Genomic DNA, 18685 nt, shown 5'->3' with positions numbered 1-18685 from the left:
CATCTAGTACATATTATATATATAAATATATGTATACTTTTGTGTGTGTATAAATGTATACATATATAACTATAAACATATACAAACATCCATCTCTTTCTATATTTATAGTATCCCTGTTAATCAGCAAGTAAGTTAGTATTCATGAAAGCTGGTGCTTTGCTTGTTTACTAATATATCCCCAGTGCTCAGAAGTACCTGGTACATAGAAGCCTTTCTGTAAGTATTTGTCAAATGAATGAATGAATAAATATTTAATTTAACTATATTTCTAAATGGAATGTAGGATCTTTTAAGTACTACCTTGTCTCCTTAAAATGTATCTTAGTTATTTCCTTTGATTTAATTTGAAAGCATAGTATTTTCTAGAGAATTTTGTAGATAAGTATTTCTCTAAGGACTGAACCTTCTCTTCCTATAGCATGGCTCCCCAAATATGTAGTTGATTTAGGCGTGTTTAGTGGCTTTAAAAGCTGCCTTCTTTTACATTGAGTACCAGGAGTGATTTGTTTTCTTCTGATAGTAGCTTTATGAAAAAAAAAGAGAGAAAAAAATAAAAGAAAGAAAAAGAGAAAAGAAAAAGAACTCTCCTTTTTTCCCTTCTTTCCTAGGATGACAGTTGTGTTGTGTAAAGAGTTGTCCTCTCTGTCTAAAGAGTTCACCACCTGCCTAACAACTGCTGGGGTAAGAATTCATGATTTTTATTGGGCTAATGTCTGTTTTGTTTTGTTTTTAGAATAGCTTTATTAAGATATAGTTTACATGTCATAAAATTTGCCCATTTAAGTGTACATTTCAATGGTTTTTAATATATTTACAGAGCCATGCAACAGTCACCAAAATCTAATTTTAGATCGTTTTCATCATCTCCCAGAAAACCTCATACCATTGGCAGTCACTTACCATTCTCTTGCCCTCCACATTCTTCTAGCCTTAAGCAACACTAATCTACTTTCTGTCTATAGATTTGCCTATTCTGGACATCTAATATAAATGGGATCATACAATATTATGGTATTTTGTGTCTGCTTTCTTTCACTTAGCATAATGTTTTTGACGTTCATCCACATTGTATCAGTATTTCCTTTTATTACCTGATAACATTCTATCATATGGATATATATGACATTTATCTATTCATCAGTTGATAGACATTTGGGTTGTTTACTCTTTTCGGTTGTAATGAATAATGTTACTATGAGCATGCATGTATGTTTTTATTTCTCTTGGGTGGATAGCTAGGAGTGGAATTTCTGGGTCATATGGGTAATATGGACCATTAAGGAACTGTCAGACTGTTTTCCAAAGTAGTTGCACCATTTTACATCCCTGCCAGCAATGTATGAGGGTTCCAGTTTCTCCGCATCCTTGTTGACACTTGCTATTGTCTGTTTTTGTGTTTTTGTTTTTGTTTTTTAAAATTTTACCAGACCTAGTAGGTATGAAGTGTTATCTCATTATGGGTTTTATTTGCATTTCCCTGATGGCTAATGATGTTGAGCATCTTTCCATGTGCTTGTTAGCCATTTGTATGTCTTCTTTAGAGAAATGTCTTTTCCAGTCCTTTGCCTATTTTTAAATTGGGTTGTCTTTTTCTTATTATTTTATAAATTGGGTTGTTTATTTTATTATTTATTCTGATTTTAATTATTTGTCTTTTTATTATTTACTATTTATTATTGAGTTATAGAAGTTCTTTATTTTCTCTGGATACAAGTTCCTTACCAGATATATGATATGCACATATTTTCTCCCAGTCCATGGGTGGTCCTTTCACTTTCTTGATAGTGAATAGTGATAGAGTCCAACTTGTCAATATTCTCTTTTATCACTTGTTCTTTTGGTATTGTATCTAAAGAATCATTGCCTCACCCAAGATCATGAGGATTTACTCATGTTTTTTCCTAAGAGTTTTATGTTGCAGCTGTTTATGTCTGTTATATATTTTGAGTTAATTTTTGTGTATGGTGTGAGGTAAGGGCCCAACATTTTTTTTTGCATGTGGATATCCAGTTGTCCCAGCACCATTTGTTGAAAAGTTTCCCCTTGTTGAATTGTCTTGGCCCTTTTTGTCTAAAATCAATTGACCATAGTCATAGGGATTTGTTTGTGGACTCTTATTTCAGTTCCATTGATCTGTGTGTATCCTGTGCCAGTGCCATACTGTCTTGATTTCTGTAGCTTTGTAGTAAGTTTTGAAATCAAGAAGTGTAAGTCTTCCAACTTTGTTCTTCTTTTTCAAGATTTTTTTGTCTATCTGGGGCCCTATGCATTTCCATATGAATTTTAGGATCAGTTTGTCTATGTCTAACTGAATTTTGCAACTCATTGTTGTTCTTTTTTATACAGTCTTCAGTATATTTTGTGCTGCTCTCTCTCGAGACCTGTACTGAGAATGTAAACCTTGATAAGATAAAAATCCCAAAGTTGGATTCTAGTTTTAAGGGGCAGCGCCTTACTTAGACTATGTCAACTCTCATATTTTGCAGTTGCCAGCCAGTAGGAGAGTTGTAATTAAAGCTAAAGTTTTTTTGTTTTGTTTTAAGGAATTGTAAAAATTTACTGAAGGTGTGTGAACTATGGAAGACAATTCAGACATCAGTAATCATGAATTGGCTTAAAATCAAGGGCATTTTAAATGGACAAATAAAAATCACTTTGTAGTACACCAAACTCATACATACAGAGAACAGATAGGTGGTTGCCAGAGGCAAAGGGTGGGGGCTGGGTGAAATGGGTGAAGGGGATCAAAAGGTACAAACTTCCAGTTATAAAATAAATAATGTACAGCATGTACAGCATTGGGGATGTCATGTACAGCATGATACCTATAGTTAATAATACTGTATTGCATATTTGAAAGTTGCTAAGAGAGTAGATCTTAAAAGTTGTCATCATGAGAAAAAAAATTATTTCACTCTGTATAGTGATGGATGTTGACTAGTCTTATCATCATTTTGCCATGTATGCAGATAGCGATCATTAGGTTGTACATATGCAATTAGTATAGTGTTGTATGTCAATTATACCTCAATTAAAAAAAAATCAGCTCGTAGTTAAGTGTGTAAGAGTCAGTGTGGCAGCAAAGTTATTCTGGGCCCTTAAATTTATTTTAGTTAAGAGCATGGCCCAAATTAATTCTTCTCACTTTGAGTTTAGATTTTTCCTATAAGGGATAATTCTATGATATAGCTTCTCTTTTCCTCTTAGTATTTTCTTTAAAAGAGCTTCTGGGTTTCCTGAAGTTAATCTTCAGTGGCTAAAGTTTTCCATGTGTTTCATAAAGATACTTTAACCCAGCAAGTCAACTCTAAGGTGCTAACACATGGGAGTATTAAATTTGCATTATTTGTTTCCACATTTTCCAAACAGCCCATCTTAAAAACCAGTTGAGTATTTTGAGCGCATGTTTCATATCTGTATATTTTGTTTTAAAATTTTTCTAAAGTTTTTGTGGTCAAATATACCATTTCTATCTCCCTTCCAAAATGAATATACTTTTTAAAGTCAGTAAAAACTACAAAGGCATACATTCTCAATTTGGATAGAAGGAAATAAAGAACGAAATTTAAAGCCGTTCCTGAGTCTGATCCAGACTTTGTCTATGCTTATATTTATATTTGGGTGTGTGTGGGTGTGTTTCAAAGTGGGATCATACTTTATTTTTTTTTGAATTTTTGAATTCTATTTAACTTATTTTTTTATACAGCAGGTTCTTATTAGTTATCCATTTTATACATATTAGTGTATATATGTCAATCCCAATCTCCCAGTTCATCACACCCCCCCCCCACCCACTGCCGCTTTCCCCCCTTGGTGTCCATACGTTTGTTCTCTACATCTGTGTCTCAATTTCTGCCCTACAAACTGGTTCATCTGTACCATTTTTCTAGGTTCCACATATATGCGTTAATATACGATATTTGTTTTTCTCTTTCTGACTTACTTCACTCTGTATGACAGTCTCTAGATTCAACCACGTCTTTACAAATGACCCAATTTCGTACCTTTTTATGGCTGAGTAATACTCCATTGTGTGTGTGTATATATATATATACCACATCTTCTTTATCCATTCGTCTGTCGATGGGCACTTAGGTTGCTTCCATGACCTGGCTATTGTAAATAGTGCTGCAATGAACATTGGGGTGCATGTATCTTTTTGAATTATAGTTTTCCTGGGTATATGCCCAGTAATGGGATTGCTGGGTCATATGGTAATTCTATTTTTAGTTTTTTAAGGAACCTCCATACTGTTCTGCATAGTGGCTGTATCAATTTACATTCCCACCAACAGTGCAAGAGGGTTCCCTTTTCTCCACACCCTCTCCAGCATTTGTTGTTTGTAGATTTTCTGATGATGCCCATTCTAACTGGTGTGAGATGATAACGTCATTGTAGTTTTGATTTGCATTTCTCTAATAATCAGTGATATTGAGCAGCTTTTCATGTGCTTCTTTGCCATCTGTATGTCTTCTTTGGAGAAATGTCTATTTAGGTCTTCTGCCCATTTTTGGATTGGGTTGTTTTTTTTTTAATATTGACCTACATGAGCTGTTTATATATTTTGGAGATTAATCCTTTGTCCATTGATTCATTTGCAAATATTTTCTCCCATTCTGAGGGTTGTCTTTTCGTCTTGTTTGTAGTTTTCTTTGCAAAAGCTTTTAAGTTTCTTTAGGTCCCATTTGTTTATTTTTGTTTTTATTTCCATTACTCTAGGAGGTGGATCAAAAAAGATCTTGCTGTGATTTATGTCAAAGAGTGTTCTTTCTATGTTTTCCTCTAAGAGTATTATAGTGTCCGGTCTTACATTCAGGTCTCTAATCCATTTTGAGTTTATTTTTGTGTATGGTGTTAAGGAGTGTTCTAATTTCATTCTTTTACATGTAGCTGTCCAGTTTTCCCACCATTGAAGAGACTGTCTTTTCTCCATTGTATATCCTTGCCTCCTTTGTCATAGATTAGTTGACCATAGGTGCGTGGGTTTGTCTCTGGGCTTTCTATCCTGTTCCATTGATCTATATTTCTGTTTTTGTGCCAGTACCATATTGTCTTGATTACTGTAGCTTCATAGTAGAGTCTGAAGTCAGGGAGCCTGATTCCCCCCGCTGCGATTTTTTTCCTCAAGACTGCTTTGGCTATTCGGGGTCTTTTGTGTCTCCATACAAATTTTAAGATTTTTTGTTCTAGTTCTGTAAAAACTGCCATTGCTAATTTGATAGGGATTACATTGAATCTGTAGATTGTTTTGGGTAGTATAGGCATTTTCACAATATTGATTCTTCCAGTCCAAGAACATGGTATACCTCTCCATCTGTTTGTATCATCTTTAATTTCTTTCATCATTGTCTTATAGTTTTCTGCATACAGGTCTTTTGTCTCCCTAGGTAGGTTTATTCCTAGGTATTTTATTCTTTTTGTTGCAATGGTAAATGGGAGTGTTTCCTTAATTTTCTTTCAGATTCTTCATCATTAGTGTATAGAAATGTAAGAGATTTCTGTGCATTAATTTTGTATCCTGCAACTTTACCAAATTGATTGATTAGCTCTAGTAGTTTTCTGGTGGCATCTTTAGGATTCTCTATGTATAGTATCACGTCATCTGCAAACAGTGACCATTTTACTTCTTCTTTTCCAATTTGTATTCCTTTTATTTCTTTTTCTTCTCTGATTGCTGTGGCTAGGACTTCCAAAACTATGTTGAATAATAGTGGCGAGAGTGGACATCCTTGTCTTGTTCCTGATCTTAGAGAAAATGCTTTCAGTTTTTCTCCATTGAGAATGATGTTTGCTGTGGGTTTGTCATATATGGCCTTTATTATGTTGAGGTAGGTTCCCTCTATGCCCACTTTCTGGAGAGTTTTTGTCATAAATGGGTGTTGAATTTTGTGAAAAGCTTTTTCTGCATCTGTTGAGATGATCATTTGGTTTTTATTCTTCAGTTTGTTAATATAGTATATTACATTGATTGATTTGCATATATTGAAGAATCCTTGCATCCCTGGGATAAATCCCACTTGATCATGGTGTATGATCTTTTTAATGTGTTGTTGGATTCTGTTTGCTAGTATTTTGTTGAGGATTTTTGCATCTATATTCATGAGTGATATTGATCTATAATTTTCTTTTTTTGTAGTATCTTTGTCTGGTTTTGGTATCAGGGTGATGGTGGCCTCATAGAATGAGTTTGGGAGTGTTCCTTCCTCTGCAATTTTTTGGAAGAGTTTGAGAAGGATGGGTGTTAGCTCTTCTCTAAATGTTTGATAGAATTCACCTGTGAAGCCATCTGGTCCTGGACTTTTGTTTGTTGGAAGATTTTTAATTTTTATTTATTTATTTATTTATTTATTTTTGGCTGTGTTGGGTCTTCGTTTCTGTGGGAGGGCTTTCTCCAGTTGTGGCAGGCGGGGGCCACTCTTCATCGCGGTGCGTGGGCCTCTCACTATCGTGGCCTCTCTTGTTGCGGAGCACAGGCTCCAGACGCGCAGGCTCAGTAGTTGTGGCTCACGGACCCAGTTGCTCCACAGCATGTGGGATCTTCCCAGACCAGGGCTCGAACCCGTGTCCCCTGCATTAGCAGGCAGATTCTCAACCACTGCGCCACCAGGGTAGCCCTGTTGGAAGATTTTTAATCACAGTTTCAATTTCATTACTTCTGATTGGTCTGTTCATATTTTCTATTTCCTCCTGGTTCAGTCTTGGAAGGTTATACCTTTCTAAGAATTTGTCCATTTCTTCCAGGTTGTCCATTTTATTGGCATAGAGTTGCTTGTAGTAGTCTCTTAGGATGCTTTGTATTTGTGCGGTGTCTGTTGTAACTTCTCCTTTTTCATTTCTAAGTTTATTGATTTGAGTCCTCTCCCTCTTTTTCTTGATGAGTCTGACTAATGTTTATCAATTTTGTTCATCTTCTCAAAGAACCAGCTTTTAGTTTTATTGATCTTTGCTATTGTTTTTGTTTCTATTTCATTTATTTCTGCTCTGATCTTTATGGTTTCTTTCCTTCTGCTAACTTTGGGTTTTGTTTGTTCTTCTTTCTCTAGTTCCTTTAGGTGTAAGGTTAGATTATTTACTTGAGATTTTTCTTGTTTCTTGAGGTAGGCTTGTATTGCTATAAACTTCCCTCTTAGAACTACTTTTGCTGCATCCCATAGGTTTTGGATTGTCGTGTTTTCATTGTCATTTGTCTCTAGGTGTTTTTTGATTTCCTCTTTGATTTCTCCAGTGATCTCTTGGTTATTTAGTAACGTATTGTTCAGCCTCCATGTGTTTTTGTTTTTTACGTTTTTTTCCCTGTAATTGATTTCTAATCTCATAGCGTTGTGGTCAGAAAAGATGCTTGATATGATTTCAATTTTCTTAAATTTACTGAGGCTTGATTTGTGACCCAAGATGTGATCTATCCTGGAGAATGTTCCATGCACACTTGAGAAGAAAGTGTAATCTGCTGTTTTAGGAATGAATGTCCTATAAATATCAATTAAATCTATTTGGTCTCTTGTATCATTTAAAGCTTGTGTTTCCTTATTAATTTTCTGTTTGGATGATCTGTCCATTGGTGTAAGTGAGGTGTTAAAGTCCCCCACTATTACTGTGTTACTGTTGATTTTCTCCTTTATAGCTGTTAGAAGTTGCCTTATGTATTGAGATGCTCCTATGTTGGGTGCATATATATTTATAATTGTTATATCTTCTTCTTGGATTGATCCCTTGATCATTCTGTAGTGTCCTCCCTTGTCTCTTGTAACATTCTGTATTTTAAAGTCAGTTTTATCTGATATGAGTATCGCTACTCTAGCTTTCTTTTGATTTCCATTTGCAGGGAATATCTTTTTCCATGCCCTCACTTTCAGTCTGTATGTGTCCCTAGGTCTGAAGTGGGTCTCTTGTAGACAGCATATATATGGGTCTTGTTTTTGTATCCATTCAGCCAGCCTGTGTCTTTTGTTTGGAGCATTTAATCCATTCACACATTTAAGGTAATTATCAATATGTATGTTCCTATTACCATTTTCTTAATTGTTTTGGGTTTGTTTTTGTAGGTCCTTTTCTTCTCTTGTGTTTCCCACTTAGAGAAGTTCCTTTAGCATTTGTTGTAGAGCTGGTTTGGTGGTGCTGAATTCTCTTAGCTTTTGCTTGTCTGTAAAGCTTTTGATTTCTCCATCGAATCTGAATGAGATCTTTGCCGGGTAGAGTAATCTTGGTTGTAGGTTCTTCCCTTTCATCACTTTAAGTATATCATGCCACTCCCTTCTGGCTTGTAGAGTTTCTGCTGAGAAATCAGCTGCTAACGTTATGGGAATTCCCTTGTATGTTACTTTTCGTTTTTCCCTTGCTGCTTTCAATAATTTTTCTTTGTCTTTATTTTTTGCCCATTTGATTACTATGTGTCTCGGCGTGTTTCTCCTTGGATTTATCCTGTATGGAACTCTCTGCACTTCCTGGACTTGGGTGGCTATTTCCTTTCCCATGTTAGGGAAGTTTTCAACTATAATTTCTTAAAATATTTTCTCTGGTCCTTTCTCTCTCTCTTCTCCTTCTGGGACCCCTATAATGTGAGTGTTGTTGCTTTTAATGTTGTCCCAGAGGTCTCTTAGGCTGTCTTCATTTCTTTTCATTTTTTCTTTATTCTGTTCCACAGCAGTGAATTCCACCATTCTGTCTTCCAGGTCACTTATTCATTCTTCTGCCTCAGTTATTCTGCTATTGATTCCTTCTAGTGTATTTTTCATTTCAGTTATTATATTGTTCACCTCTGTTTGTTTGTTCTTTAATTCTTCTAGGTCTTTGTTAAACATTTCTTGCATCTTCCCTATCTTTGCCTCCATTCTTTTTCCGAGGTCCTGGATCATCTTCACTATCATTATTCTGAATTCTTTTTCTGGAAGGTTGCCTATCTCCACTTCATTTAGTTGTTCTTCTGGGGTTTTATCTTGTTCCTTCATCTGGTACATAGCCCTCTGACTTTTCATCTTGTCTATCTTTCTGTGAATGTGGTTTTTGTTCCACAGGCTGCAGGATGGTAGTTCTTCTTGCTTCTGCTGTCTGCCCTCTGGTGGATGAGGCTATCTAAGAGGCTTGTGCAAGTTTCTTGATGGGAGGGACTGGTCATGGGTAGAGCTGGCTGTTGCTCTGGTGGGCAGAGCTCAGTAAAACGTTAATCCACTTGTCTGCTGATGGGTGGGACTGGGTTCCCTCCCTGTTGGTTGTTTGGCCTGAGGCGACCCAACACTGGAGCCTACCCGGGCTCTTTGGTGGACTAATGGCGGGCTCTGGGAGGGCTCACGCCAAGGAGTACTTCCCAGAACTTCTGCTGCCAGTGTCTTTGTCCTCATGGTGAGACACAGCCACCCCCGTCTCTGCAGGGGACCCTCCAACACTAGCAGGTAGGTCTGGTTCAGTCTCCTATGGGGTAACTGCTCCTTCCCCTGGGTCCTGATGCGCACACTACTTTGTGTCTGCCCTTCAAGAGTGGAGTCTCTGTTTCCCCCAGTCCTGTCAAAGTCCTGCAATCAAATTCCGCTAGCCTTCAAACTGTGATTCTCGAGGAATTCCTCTTCCCGTTGCTGGACTCCCAGGTTGGGAAGCCTGTCGTGGGGCTCAGAACCTTCACTCCAGTGGGTGGACTTCTGTGGTTACGTGTTCTCTGGTTTGTGAGTCACCCACCCAGCAGTTATGGGATTTGATTTTATTGTGATTGCGCCCCTCCTACTGTCTCATTGTGGCTTCTCCTTTGTCTTTGGATGTGGGGTATCTTTTTTGGTGAGTCCCAGTGTATTCCTGTTGATGATTGTTCAGCAGTTAGTTGTGATTCTGGTGCTCTCGCAAGAGGGAGTGAGAGCATGTCCTTCTACTCTGCCATCTTGAACCAACCATCATATTTTACCTATTGTTTTTTTAATGTGCTATGCTCGCTTAACACATGATCCTTTGTTCTAGGTCAAGGAAAAGGCAGACGTCCTTAATCCATTAATCACTGCAGTATTTCTAGAGGTTAGTAGTACTAATTGTTTTTTAAGTCTCTAACTTCTAGGGCATTATGTATTAATAACTCTTTAAGTTTTTATTTTTTGTTTTTTCCACTAGTTTAGCCGTGTTCATGCAGATATGACCAAAATGGTGTATATTTTATCGTATTTCCTGTTCATTAATTACAAACCATAAAGATGAAGGTGCCAGGTAAAGTGCAGAGGAAGAAGCAGTAGGTTGTCATTACTTAGTACTACCCCTTTGTAATTAACGGACAATTCTCATTAATGAAACATCTTCTGGAGACTAGCTAGTAAACATGATGTGCTGAAAATTACAGATAGGCTAGCACTGCTCCTTAAAGGACTAAGGTTTATGCAGAGGAGATTAGTTACAAAACAAAACAGAAGAAAACAAAACAGTTTGTCATTTCCCTGCCCAGAAATTTGCTTTATTATGTCAGAAAGCTACCTGTGTTTACATAATCCGTGTCAGTTCATTAGATTTAAGAAGGTAGGTGGTTTAAGTCCATGGATGGATTATATTGCTGCCATGTATGATGCTTTCTGGATTCCATGATTTAAGAACTCTATCTTGGGACTTCCTTGGTGGCGCAGTGGCTACGAATCCACCTGCCAATGCAGGGGACACAGGTCTGAGCCCTGGTCCAATGCAGGGGACATGGGTTCGAGCCCTGGTCCGGGAAGCAGAGCAACTAAGCCTGTGCGCCACAACTACTGAGCTGTGCTCTAGAGCCCGTGAGCCACAATTGCTGAGCCTGTGTGCCACAACAACTGAAGCCTGTGTGCCTAGAGCCCATGTTCCACAACAAGGAAAGCCACCACCATGAGAAGCCCGCACACTGCAATGAAGAGTAGCCCCTGCTCGCCGCAACTAGAGAAAGCCCGCGCACAGCAATGAAGACCCAACGCAGCCAAAAATAAATAAATAAATAAATAAATAAATTTATATTTAAAAAAAGAGAAAACCACAGAAGGCAGAAAAAGTGAAAGATTAAAAAAAAAAAGAACTCTATCTTGTAAATTAATTGTGCAAAAATTTAGATGTTTGATGATTTGTTTAAAACATATTTATCTAAGTCTGAGGGGAGAAAATATATTTGATAATCAGTTAGGTTTTAAATATGAATTGAAAGAAATATTTTTGCCACTAGAGTGTTACTTCTTTAGTTTTAGATTCTTTTAAAATTACTGATGAAGAAATGCCTTTCATTCCTTAACTGCATAGTTTTCCTTTAATAGTCAGGGAAGTTATTCTGATCACTTAAGCAATTTTAAAAAAATAAGTTTATGATTTAGTAGATGGCAGAGTGGTAGAGATGAAAGAAGTTTGCAAACCAGGAGCCCAGTCCTGTCCTAGGTGTCCCCCGATTTGCACTATGACCATGGACCAGGCGTTTACCTTCTTGGCAATCTTGTTATCTTTATATACAAAATAAGAGATTTAACTAGATGTGCTGTGAGGTCTCTTTTGGCTGCAAAATTTGGTATCAAACGTCACACTGAAGTTTAAATAAGGGTTCTTGCCATTGATAAATCAAAAAAAGGTAAACTCACTTGATATGGATACCCTTTTGCTATTCTGAGTTGGTTGTTCTTGCTTACAGATTTGAAACACTCTTGTCCTTGAAATTATACATTTTTGTTTTAATGTAATGAACTCTTATTCTTCTGGAAAGTCAGAACTTGTCAGATATAAATGAAGTCTGGCAAACTCTGAGCATAATGATTCCAAGTTTTTCATATGTCTCTTGTAGTAGACAGAAACATATCTGTACTTTATCATCTTTAAAAGCAGTATTCCTTGTTTATCTTTGTGAGCACCTGTCGCATGTTCACTGATTATGTTGAGTCCATGGAAGAAGAACAATCACAATGGACTAGAAATCCTATTGATGTAGGATTCATAGCCTTCTGAAATCCTCTTTGAGTAATTGACTAAAATGCTGTGACAGGATCTACCCATTCAATCAAGGAATAAATAAGCTTTGAATGCCGAATTTGAGCAAGATGCCAAAGAATGGCTATCATTCTAATGGGCAAGTTGGACAAAAATGGTGACATTCTTTTTTGGTGCTGTCATATCGTTTTAAGAGCTAGATCATTCTTTCCCCTATAAGTTTAGTGAAATGGTTAAGTCTGTATTCTTATTTGCCAGGCTACAGCTTCAGTTAGATTGTTAAAATTAATTTGTTTTTTTGTTGTCTTATATTTTCTTTTAAGTGACTGCAATATTTTCTTTTTCTTATTTTTCAATCCTTATCCTTATAGGCATCAAACAGTGCTTCCTACATTCAGGATGCCTTTCAGCTACTTTTACCTGTGCTGGAGATCTCTCTTATTGAGAACAAGACTGAATTACCAGAGGCATGAGCTAGAGGTCCAGAGGCCTTTGTTAGAACACTGAAGAAGAACAGAGAAGATTCTACCTGAGACTTGTGATGGCCAAGAAATGCCACTCTCTTCTGGGTACCCCTGGAGAAGTGAGAGAGAAAGGTTATTTTAGTATATAAAAATCCAGGCAGGAGAGCAGGTTTAAGGAAGTTTGTTGCCTTCACTGCTTGGCTGAAGTATTCAGGTCCTCACACTGCTCTTCCCAGTTGTTATAATTAATAAATTATTTGAAAAGAAATTTTATAGAAAGTTAAAAAATAATAGCTCATAAGGTTAAGGGGACACTCAAGCAAAAATATTGGTCTTTCTTTGACAAGATGCAAAACACTAAAAATTTTGCAGTGGCTGTAATTTTGCAGTCCATGGATGTAATTGGTTGTTAAGGAAGAGGAAAAGGAATTCAGTATTCTGGAATTCATGTGCTTGATCTATTAATGCCATTTTCTTTCTCCTCTCTATAATAAAATCTATGGCTTTAAGAAAACTGAGTATATATAAACTCTGTAATGATTAATGATTAAAATGATACAAACTCTTTATTACATGAATTCTTAGAATTGGTTAGAAAGTTTCATCTCCTCTTTAATTCTCAGTAGATATTTGGCATTGAGGAGAAGCTTATAGAATATACTTAGAGCCACATGAATGAACTATATAGCAAAGTTCCCTTTGGCTTCAAATTGCTTTCCCACTGCAAGATGACAAGCTTCAAGTTGTAGTTGACCCCCCTTTACGGGATTCAAGACCAATAAGTGCAATTTAGAGAAACAGTTTCATGTTTGCAGATATTCTGAGTCTCCAGGATGTTTTTCATGCATACCCTATATGCAGGATAAATTCTGTAATAGCCAACTCCAAAGGAGTGTTGAAGCTCTTTCAGTGATGGGGATTTTGTTGTTTGAATATTGTTGAAGTGGACTGTAGAGTCCCATAGAAACGATGTTCATGTATAACAGGATTAAGACAGTTTATTTTTCCTCATTCTTTTTTGTTTCTTTTAATGTATTCTTTAGCATGTTTATAAATATAACTTTTATCTTTCATATCTTAAGCCTTCTTTTGCTTTCTTCAACAATTTAAAAGACTTATAGGTTATCTTCTTCCTAAAAGCTATTTTGGTATCCACTCTTAAAAAAAAGTTCTCCAACTTTGTGGTTTTTAATGATTCAGGTAATTTTTGTGAGCTCTGCCCCTTATCTTTTAAAACCTTTAAATAAAATATAATAATCGTGTCAGTTGATCCTTTTATTTACTTTTGCAAATGTGAGCCCTGATATCTTCTCAGACCACAGAAATAGCAAAGCGAACCTATAACAGGTTGATATCAAGACTATTTCTATGTGATCACCTTATTTGGGGTAGGGGGCAGTTTGTTAGCAAGGAGGAAAATAAGTAGATTTGGACTAAAAAGATACACCAACATCACTAAAATGTTACTCTGCTTATATTCTGTTCTAACATGATGAGAAAAGTTTTTGAATATTTCTTTTTATAGAAACATTTCACCCTTCCCAAAGCGAGTAATTCTGTAATTTCAGAAAAGCAGTTGTGTTGTGGTAAGTAAAGCTGGTGTCCCCAGCCCTAATTTGTGCCTCAGGCCCAGTTGCTGTGTCTGAACCTGGATCCCTGAGGGTGGTATTTCTTGAGCAAGGTTTAGAAACTGGCCACACTACCTACTACCTGTTCAGATTCTCATATAAGGGCAGTTTGCAGTTTTTACTCTTTGATCTGGAAACACATCTAAGGTTTTTCTTTTAAGAAGAGGGGTATAGATGTGGGGGATAGAACAGTGACTTTTTATGCCTGTCCAGATTGCAGCCCTCAGTTTCACCTGTTTTAGATTAGACCTTACGAAAGGCCAATGTGAGTCACTGCCTCTTTCTCTCTCATCCCTCTCATCAGCTTTGCCCACCCACCCACATGTGTTTTAGTGGATTTAGGAGACCACCAATGAAATGATGAAAGGACCAATGAATTCTAAGTAACAGTTGCCTACCTTTCATGTAGAATATAATGAAAAAGAATGAAAGTTCCTTGATTCAGTAGAGTTAGGGAAATAAGAGCATAAACATTCATTGATAGGTGGAATAGGTAGATTCAGGGGACTCATTGGAACCTGTTGAATTATGGTGATGGTTTTTGGATGGTGCATGCTTCATTATTCCATTTGGGGTGAGTACATGATGTAGTTTCTTGATGATACCTACTCTTTTGGTGCTACTTCCTTTAAATTTTTTGGTACCTAAGATTTACTGCTGTGTCATAGTACGTGCTACCTCCCCTTCCCAATTCACTTAACACCTTGATAGGTTAAATGTTCAGTTATTACTGGATTAAATGTTTCTCTTCCTACTATTGGGATCTTTAAAGGCTGTGATTAAAGGAGACTTTATTAATTTGATCTAAAAGAAATAGAAATTTCCATGAACTAATTCTTGTTCTTTTTTCCTTTATACAGTACCTTGGAAACATGTTAAGGACAAGCTATTTTTTCCTTACTTGATTTTGATAGGTTGTTCTTTTTTTTTTTTTTAAAGGTATAGACGCCTAGATTGACAGGTCTCTGAAATGCGAATTTGTAATTCATATCGGTGGCATTACCACAAATCTGAAATCAGGGCTGATGCGCAAATGTAAATTTTCCAGTCCTACAATCAGGAAACAAGATTTTGTGGGTTCCTCTGCTTGAATGAGGACCCTCTCTTTTGAATTTGTTTTTATATAAAGACCTATTTCAGGGAGAGATGTTTTATAAGTAGTTGCTATTGATGTCATCAGTTGAGAAATAGACATTTTTCTATACTTTTAGGTGTTTTCTGAATTTAAAGGCGAGTATACTCTTCAGGTTGGAAAAACCCAGAATAAAATTGTACCCACAGTGGGCTCTCAGTAAGCATGATATTTCTTCATAAATGTCAAAGGCTGAAATCGCTTATTATGTCTTTACAATGTGAAGCTCATTTTCATAAATGATTTAGAATGAAGCATTTGAGAAATGAGGAAGTTCTAAAAATAACAAACCTCTTAATTAATGTGTCATCAAGTTCTCTGGCTAATACATGAGGAGAATTTTGAAAACTCGCCCATTAGTGTCACTTTTCAGCTGCAACCTGCTGTTCCTCACGCACCAACCAGTCACTCGTTCCTCCCTGTTTTACTTGTGACCCTTGTTATAACATCCTTTCTTGTCATTACATCATCTGGCCAAATCCCAAAGTCCCTTCATGTCTATCACTTCCCCAATCAACTCTTCAGGGAAATTTTTTTATAAATCAGAATATTGTCTGAACTAACATGTCCTTTAGGCTAAAGGTAAAGGAAGGCTGCAGTGACTGATCACTTCACCCTCACACATGAATGTTGAATTTTCTAGACATCTAAGTTTCTGACTGGCCTACTCTTGTAAGGGGCAGATACAGAGACTACAAATAGAATTGAATCATCATCTGTGTCTTCTTGTCAGCCCCACATTTGTTTCCTTCTGTGCACACGGGCCATTGCTACGCTCTTAAGCTAGTTCTAAAGAGGAAGTCATTTTCCCCATCACAACTGTGCATGCACCAGTATGCTTAATTTTTTAAAACATGTTTTTAAAGTTGGAATGGGAGTAGTTTGTCACAGTTTCTACCAGCCAGTCTCAGTTGGGTAACTGGTGCACTGACTCGGCAATTTCAGCCAAACCTGTTTAAGCCTGAATTGTCTACATAGTAATTGTAGCTGTTTATGTCAGAACTGAAGGCCTTCTCTTAAGTGTTTAGTACAACCTGATCTTCCTTTACTTCTTCCAGGCATATCATTGAGAGTAATGAGAACTGCATGGTTAGCATGTATGTCGAAGGAAAAGTTTCAAAGTAAGAATTGAATATTCTTAGGCATTTAGTGCATTCAGTAAATCAGCAAATACTTAAGTACCTTTTTTCTGTATTTGTCTTGCTCACCATTGAGTTCCCAGCTTTTGGCAATGGGTCTGGCACATGGCAGGAAATATTTGTTGTCTGACTGAAAGAAAGAAGGAAGAAAAAGGAGGGGAATGGGAGGGAAAAAGAAAGAAAAGTAAAAGAGGAAAGGTTGCTTAGTGCTTTGCTGCTAGTAGAGGATATGGAGCTGGAAGGGATTTCGAGCATGTAAGGTGAAAACCCCTCATTTCACAGCTGGGGACATTGAGGCCTCATAGGAAAAAGTGACCCCCAAAGTCACACGGCTGATAGCAAGCTCAGCGGAAACCTGAATCTGGGTCTTTGAATCCCGGCCTAGTCTCTCCATTGCACCAGAGTCTCCCTGGGGTTCTGCACACATTTACTGAGAGGTTATCCCAGACACTGGGTTAAGGGCTGGGGGAACAGACTGCAGAATGTGTGGCCTCTGTCCTGTAGGAGCTCACGTGGGTGCCACTGTCTGAGCAATCTCTGCGTGGTAGCTGCAAAGCCCTCCGAGAAAGCAAGTGAGGCAGCTGCTCTCTTGTAATGGATTGTGGCTGAGCTGGATGGACTCGTCCCAAATCTGATTGTGATTGTTGGGCAGGTCACATTGCAGATGTTTGCAGATGCATCCTCAAAACCCTCAAATTGCTACTTCTGTTTTGGTGCTTTGTGTCTTGAGAGGCCAATTTCTGCTGTGTATAGAACTATAGAATGATCTGTTGTTCATCAGCTACCAATAGTTACAAGAGGACACTAACACACGTGGAGCCCATTGACTACCAGCCACCACGGAAGACACATAACTTTGTAAATCCTCATAACTGCTCTGCCAGGCAGGGCACTGCCACCCCCAGTTCATGGGCCTGCAGGATGGTGTAGAAGTGAGAAGCAAAGACAGACTCAAAATTGAATCTCACTTCCCTCATTTTCCAGACCTGTGATCATGAGCAAGTGACTTAATCCCTTAAATTGTAGTTTGGTAATCTGTAAAATTGATCGCATAATAGCACTCGTATATTATAAAGTCATTGACAGGATTAAGTAAAATAATCTGTGTAGAGAGCTTAGAATAGTGCCTGCCACATAGCAATGGGAACTAATGCTTAGTAAATACTATGTGCCAGGCGCTGTTCTGAACATTTTGTGTGTATTCATTTAATCCTCACGAGATAGAAACTATTAGTATGCCTATCTACAGATGGAAAAACTGAGGCACAGGAAGGTCACAAATAACTTGCCCGAGGTCACATACCCAACAAGTGGTAGAGTCAGGATTCAAACCCAGGCAGCTTGGTACCAGACTTCCTGTTTTTAACCGTTACATTACACTGCCACCACAGGTTGTTGATAAAGAAACCTTAACTATCAGCTACTTTATTATGATTATGAAACAGATTCAGAGTTACGTGACTCGCATGAGACTTCACCACTGTAAAAGGCAGAGCCCCTGCAGTGTGAGCTCACGTTGTCTGGCTCCCAAACTCATGTTTGTTCTATTTTATTTCTTTTAGGAGAAAGGCTTGACGGCGCCTGTCTAGTGATAAGTGTCTGTAGGGGAGCATCTGGGCAGATTATCCAAAGCTACTAGGAGTTGGCATAGAAAGGATAGTGTGGTGACAAGTCATGTTTGCAGCAGGAGGAACAAACATCTTAGTGAATCTGCATCAATTAGTGATCAAAGAGGAAAGAGGAATATATGAATGTTCACAGCAGCTTTATTTGTAATATCCCAAAACTGGAAACTATGCAGATGTCCTTCACTGGGTGAATGCATCCACACCATGGGTTACTACTCAGCAATTAAAAGGAACAAACTATTGATACAGGTAAGAACTTGGATGAATCTCAAAGGAATTATGCTGAGTGAAAAAATCCAATCCCCCAAAACTGCATAAGGTATATAATTCCATTTGTATAACATGGAAATGACAAAATTACAGAAAGGGAGAACAGATGAATAGTTGCCAGGGGTTAGGAATGGGGATGGGGGAGGAGGTAGGTAGGTAGGTAGGTGTGGGGTTTTTTTTTAATAAGCTTTTATTATTATTATTTTTATTTTTTTTAATTATTTTTGGCTGCATTGGGTCTTCTTTGCTGCACGCGGGCTTTCTCTAGTTGTGGCGAGCCGGGGCTACTCTTCATTGCAGTGTGCAGGCTTCTCATTGCAGTGGCTTCTCTTGTTGCGGAGCACAGACTCTAGGCGTGCGGGCTTCAGTATTTGTGGCATGCGGACTCAGTAGTTGTGGCACGTGGGCCCTAGAGCGCATGGGCCTCAGTAGTTGCGGCACGTGAGATCAGTAGTTGCAGCGTGCAGGCTCTAGGGTGCATGGGCTTTCAGTAGCTGTGGTGCGTGGGCTCAGCAGTTGTGGCTCGAGGGCT

The 18685-nt window shown here is 37.8% G+C and overlaps 1 protein-coding gene across 2 annotated transcripts in view; it reads left to right on the top strand.

Moving 5' to 3' along the window:
* FAM114A2 (family with sequence similarity 114 member A2) overlaps positions 1–13618 on the top strand; it is a 37560-nt gene extending 23942 nt beyond the window's left edge. For both annotated transcript variants that reach the window (XM_061188363.1, XM_061188364.1), the window contains exons 12-14: positions 612–684; positions 9943–9996; positions 12264–13618. In XM_061188363.1, coding sequence (XP_061044346.1) covers positions 612–684; positions 9943–9996; positions 12264–12365 — 229 coding nt within the window. In that variant the 3' untranslated portion in view covers positions 12366–13618. The remainder of the gene's footprint in view (positions 1–611; positions 685–9942; positions 9997–12263) is intronic.
* Positions 13619–18685: the final 5067 nt, after the last annotated feature.

This window comes from Eubalaena glacialis, chromosome 4 (assembly GCF_028564815.1).
Source record: "Eubalaena glacialis isolate mEubGla1 chromosome 4, mEubGla1.1.hap2.+ XY, whole genome shotgun sequence".
In the NCBI taxonomy this organism is placed as follows: Eukaryota; Metazoa; Chordata; class Mammalia; order Artiodactyla; family Balaenidae; genus Eubalaena; species Eubalaena glacialis.
The sequence above is the reverse complement of the archived record's forward strand: the minus strand, read 5'-3'. Positions and strand labels throughout refer to the sequence as shown.